The 6000-nt window shown below is 36.2% G+C and overlaps 1 protein-coding gene across 3 annotated transcripts in view; it reads right to left on the bottom strand.

Annotated features, from left to right (window-relative positions):
• Positions 1-1071: 1071 nt before the first annotated feature.
• CUL3 (cullin 3) overlaps positions 1072-6000 on the bottom strand; it is a 90358-nt gene continuing 85429 nt past the window's right edge. For 2 of the 3 annotated variants that reach the window (XM_016122888.2, XM_016122889.2), the window contains 2 exons: positions 5445-5590; positions 2285-2761 (listed from right to left, as the gene is read on the bottom strand). In XM_016122888.2, coding sequence (XP_015978374.1) covers positions 2630-2761; positions 5445-5590 — 278 coding nt within the window. In that variant the 3' untranslated portion in view covers positions 2285-2629. Of the gene's footprint in view, positions 2762-5444; positions 5591-6000 lie in introns of all 3 variants that reach the window. The other variant, XM_016122890.2, reaches the window with a different exon arrangement.

The following is a 6000-nucleotide window of genomic DNA, read 5'->3' as shown; positions in this document are numbered from 1 at the left end:
TAATTGCAATGAATTTTCAATTTTTAAATAATATAACTATATAACAATTCAAAGTAAACACTGTCCTGGATTCGGTAATGATAGCAGAGAAGTACAATTTAACAAAGTGAACAAAGATTACATCATTTTTGCAGTTGGAAAACTATGTATCCACCCTCCTTAAAATTCTTCAAGTATAAGTCACCAAAATTTATTCACATCAACAGGATTAAATAAATGGTTAGGATGCATTATTCTTTGAAATTAAGACATTAAAACCCTTGAGAAAAATAGCATGAATGACCTCTCACTGAAAAGAAAGCAACGTCAAACGTATCATGAGCTAAAATAATACTTATGAGCTGAAACATGTAAGCGTGTTAGGTGACCCAATTTTGTTTTTTTTTGATGCAGCATCAGTCTCTGACCATTCAACTCAACTGCAGTTCAGAACTGTGCTTCAATGTATCTATAAGCACTTAGAAGCATAAATATCAAACCTGTGCCCCAAAACTAACAAGTGTGTCTCTAAATGCTAGATTTGATTTATACATCCACACTTGAGACAATGACATAAATTTACCTTTACTGATTTTTAATACTTTAAACTAGCACTTAAATTTTTGTTTTAATGTCTCATTTCGGAAATCTCAAATGAAGTTTTTACATCTTTCATATTTATTAATGTGACAATCTGAGTTATTCTATTTCCCAAGGTGTTACATATCATTTAATTGGGAATTGACAGCAATAAAAAAATTCTGAAACCTGAAATACCTGTATCTTCCTGTAGATAAACACCTTACTAATACAGAAATTTCAATTAGGTAAAAATCAGAAAGTGAAACCCTTCAGCTCTCCATGGTTACACCTGACCTACTAACGCTCAAGTGTGGTAAAAGCATCCTGAGAATAATATTCATGATAGTTTTCATTTGTATCTTATTTGCATCATGTAAAAGTGGAAAATGTAGAGATTAAGAGCATAAGGCTTAAAAAATCTACAGTACAAACAAAGACAAAATTAAATGCAGAAAAAGCATATCTGCAAGTCTAAAAGGAAAATTATAACCCAAGACGCACGGGGAAAAATATTTATGTGGAGTTTTTAATCCATATTAGAATTCAGTTGTTGTAATTTGACCATAAATTTAAACAGAAACCATCTTCTAAGAAGTACATTATAATAAATGTATAAACAGTATTGATAGTCAATGGTTGGTTATTTGAACTTGTTAGTAACATTTCATTTTTCTATCCAATAGAAATCTATAGTGGTTTGCCCCAATTACATCTCCAAAACAATGTCTTATGGAAACGAAATTAAATAAAATTGAAGATAAAAATACTCTGAAGTTATTAAAAAATAAAGCAAACTATAATCCTTGGCAGATCAGGTAAAAAACACTGGTGAAAGTTGGAAGCACAGGATAACCAACATGAATCTTCAGTGCGAAGCACACCTTTAAAAACATGAAACGACGACTCTTTGGAAGACAATAGCTAGATATCCAAGAATCATCAGGTTGGAAAAATATTGCTTAATCACTTTCCAAAACACGGTCAGCTGCAAGAACTGAAGACCTTGTTAAAATATATCAAGGTAATCGTATTTATTGCATCTTTAGAATGCATTCTGAAGCAGAAAATTAACAGTGCACCTCAGCTTCACCAAAATATATATATTTAAGAGAGGGGGAACCTAAGATATTTTATAAACAAAGTACAGATTATGTGTGCTTTTGAAAGGGGCTGAATTAAATAATACCAGCTGCCAACTTTGTGCTCTGACATACTTGAATTAGTGGGTACGTGTATGCTAAATTCATTTATTTTTGTCTACAATAAATGAAATAAAAACACTGCCCTATACAATCCACTATTAGCAGTGAGTACAACAGCAAAAATTATTGTACAATTTATACATACTAAAATATTTTCTTTCTCTAGAGATAATGCAGATCAAAACCTAATCATTGTAAGACTTACTTTGGGAAATCTCAAATTACAACAGGGAAACACCAGATCAGGGTGTGTACTGAGCCCAAAACAAAGTTCCTGGTCATAAGGCTATAAGATTAGTAAGTGCAAGTGGTAGAATAAAGCATGCTCCAATTGTATGCTTGGGTCTCCGTATAGTTATCAAACCTTTAAATTAAACAAGACTAAAGAAATGCCTGAAGCAGAGCAAGATAACTGGGAATCGTGTCATTTCTTTTACCATTTTTGTTACCCAACTTATACAATGCGAAAAGTGCTAAGCAACACTACAAAAACACATTTACATCAACACTGAAGACCTGGGGAAATGAAATCCAACAATTTTATTTTAATGAGCTGTATTTTCTAAATTTTTGTTTTATTTTTTTCCTGTTTTCATACAGTATTGAAAACAAAACGCAGCACATTCACATTTTCCCGAGGAACTGTAAAGATGATCTCTACAGGGATAAACATTGTATAAAGCCTGAAGCTCAATCAACTGATGTTGAAAACTCTCAAAGGGAGTAAAGGCTTGATCTGAATGGTCTAGAACATGTACTGTAATTTAATAGAGGAGATGGTCGTCTTAATATTTAATGATTTAAAAGAACTTCTCAGTCCATGCGAAGAGTATAGTCCAAGAATAAATCAAATTTCTGAACGCATTTTATGCTACATATGTGTATACTTTGCGATCCTCAGGTGTTCGTGCCAAATATTCTCTCTCAATAAGTCCTTCAATACGTTTCTTAATAACAACTGGACTTGGTAAGAATCGGGCCTTCAACTGCTGAGTTACCTAAAACAGAAGGTAAAAAAGTTATTTCACACCAGAAAATTTAAAGAATATGTAACATTTCCATATAAACACAAAAATTATATCTTTGAATAGAACTGATGTGCCATTTTAAGACTCAGAGTGGACTTTAGAAATTTGATTACCAAAGTTAAAAACCTTAAAATTTAAAAAGGTTTTATTTGAAAATGTAACGTATGGTTGGAACACACCTCTGCACATCAGAATGTGAATGAATATTCAAGTGGATTAGGAGTAGAATTAGTTAGGGTCTTAGTATGGATGCACGCCACCTGTAGTTTAACCATTTTGATGCTATAATCTACTGACTTCTGGGTTACTCGCCCAAATCAAAGAATTCGGGTAGCACAACGTGTTTAAGAGCACAAACTCTGGACCCAGGCTGCCTGGATTCAAATCTCAGCAACCCCACTTACAAGCTCTGGGATCTTGGGAAAGTTCATCTCATGAAGTTGTTGTGTGTATTAAATGAATTAATGGATGTGATGCTTTAGGACAACGCCCAGCCCACAGTAAGTGCTACTGCTGCTTTTCTTCACCTGCTGTCGGGACACAGTAATACAACAGCAACTACAGCAGCAGCCAGAGTCTGACTATGCGTCATGGCATTAACCATTTTGTATACATTAATTTATTTAATGGTCTTAGCCCTGCAGAGTAGGTTGTCTCATTTTTACAAGTGAAGAAAATAAGCCAGAGAGGCAAACTGACATGAACCAGCAGCAGGCAGAGGCAGCAGTTAGAGATGAGAATCGAAACCTTTCTGCACCCAAGCCCACGCTTTCCCTACTGATCCGTCCTGCCTCTTGCAGATCACCCACAAGCCAGCTTTTCTTTCACTCCTATTGGATCAGTTCATTTCCTAAGACCACAATGAGTTGATAATTCTTTGAAATCTAGAACTTTAGCACTTCATTCTCCAACTAAACTCTAGCATCCTTCTTGGGCTATCTTTCCAATACCAACAAACTTGTTCGAAACCCATGTGAGACCTCTACCCCTCTGACCCTGTCTTCTAAGTCCTTAATAACTTCTTTGACCTCATCTCCTTCCTGACAGGGTTTAGACTGCACACAAGATTAGCTACATTCTTGATAGCACCTCAATTCCCCGATTCCTTTGCTTCTATTCTATAAACTCCCTTTCTAAATTCACTACATCATTCAAAATCCACTTCTTAGTTCCCTGCTGAGTAAAGTCGTTTTTTAATACCTTCTATGTAGACCGGGAGTCAGCAAACTGCAGCCCACAGGCCACAGTCCACTGCCCATCTCTGTATATTCTTATTGAAACACACAGCCACTCATTCATTATCTATGGCAGCTTTCATCCTGGTCATTAAAAAACAAACAGTCTGCCAATCTCTGATATAGACTGGTAACACAAATTTATAGTACTGAAGTTCAGCAAGTCCCCTGGGCACGTCAACCTTGCATGCTGTTTTACTCGAGGAAAAGAGGTCACTTCAGTTTGAAATTCCTCAAACTCCCAGCAGCTTACACATGTATATTTACCCACACCTGTACCTACCCTCGATTCACACACGGCCCTGCACCCTGCCTGAATTCTCAGGAGGAACATCTAGTAACATCTCTGTTAAACCATCTGTCACCCACCTGTGTTCTCTATGCAATCCTTTCCTTTCTTTTGACCTTGGTATACCAATTATGCCCTCGTTTTCTCGTTTTCAAGCATTCCTTTCTAATCCTTAGGATATAAACATCCTCAACATCTTCCCATCGAGAAAAATGAAACCCGGGACCCATCGACGCAACCCTCGATGCTGCGCTCGGCCCTCCCCACGAGCCACATCTCAGAGGACCAGCCGCCGTCCCGGTGGCTCCACCTCCTTTTACTTCTCAGAGTCCTGCCATCAGACACTCACTCTGGCCAGCCCAACGAAAATGTGTGGGAAAACGAACCAGTCACTTAATTGCCGACATGTCTTAAGTGTTTATTTGATTTGCGTTTTTCTCGATTTTTGAAATTACTGATTACTCACTCATTATAAGTTTTTTTCCTTTGCAATATGATAGAAAGTCACCTTGTACAAAATGACATTAACTGACATGTGGCACACAGAAGCACACTGCCCCGCGCTTTCCAGTGCACAAGACCTGTATCTGGCCCTTCACGCCAGAACCCTGAGTCATCCTCGACTCCTCCCTCTCATTTCCCCTATCGAGCAGCACATCTGTCAAGCCTACTTCTCATTTGTTAATTCTGCTCTTTATCTTCTACCAATACTTAATCCGCCCTAGTCACCTCTTCCCTCATTAGTTCAATGGTCTCTCAATGGGTCTTCCCTTACTTAGTTTCCTAATTTGTAATATGTAAACACTCACTAAATCGTTAACAGTTATTAATTAATTTTAGAAATAAAGGTAGTTTGCTTTGCGTAAAAGAAATAGCAGGGAAAATTTTTTGTTTATTCTTCATGTGACAATATTTTATGATTTTCATTACAAAACCTTTAGTGTTTAAAGTGTGTGCATATCTCAATGTATTGAACAAGTGTCATGCTGTTAATGATGCGTATTACCTGGCTACGGTTCCCTACTTTTAAAGTTACATTTTAAATCGGCTGAATGTAGTCCTCTCCTAAATTTCAATGACTAATGCTATTTCGCTTCTCTCCGTCAACCCGGTCTTCAGGCAGCCTCACCTCTGCTACTAACACGTTGTGCTGCATCTTCTTCCTAGATTTCATTATCCGCACTATAGCAGCTTCTATTTCGTGTTTTCGGTCGTCATCTACTTTCTGCCTTGTTTCCTTCCTTTCTGGGTCAGATTCACCTTGTTTGGCAGCAACTAAAAGAGAAATAAATACATTAACCATGTGACTACTACGTAACTTCAAACGTAATGAAAAAATGTGGTTTATCAACAAAAAATATGATTTAATAATATCCACAAAGAAAAACCAATTTCAACCTGAGTATATATGTGTGTGTGTGTATACTTATTATTCTCAATAAACATTTTAAAAATGCCTAATTCAATGTCTACTTTAATAAATATTTAAATAACAAGCAGTGACATAAAAACCATGCAATTCTAAATAATTCTTTTTAAATATTAGGGATTTAGTTTTCTAGAGATAATGAAACCCATTTTATTTTTATAGAGTACAGTGATTCCTTTCCTGGAAGAAAAATGGCAGCTGGATCTCATTAGTAGTATAATTCTCATTCATTTCCATTGCTGGTGACTTCTAGAGG

The sequence above is a fragment of the Rousettus aegyptiacus genome, unplaced genomic scaffold (genome assembly GCF_014176215.1).
Source record: "Rousettus aegyptiacus isolate mRouAeg1 unplaced genomic scaffold, mRouAeg1.p scaffold_m13_p_2, whole genome shotgun sequence".
Lineage (NCBI taxonomy): Eukaryota > Metazoa > Chordata > Mammalia > Chiroptera > Pteropodidae > Rousettus > Rousettus aegyptiacus.
This window is presented reverse-complemented; position numbering and strand designations above follow the sequence as displayed.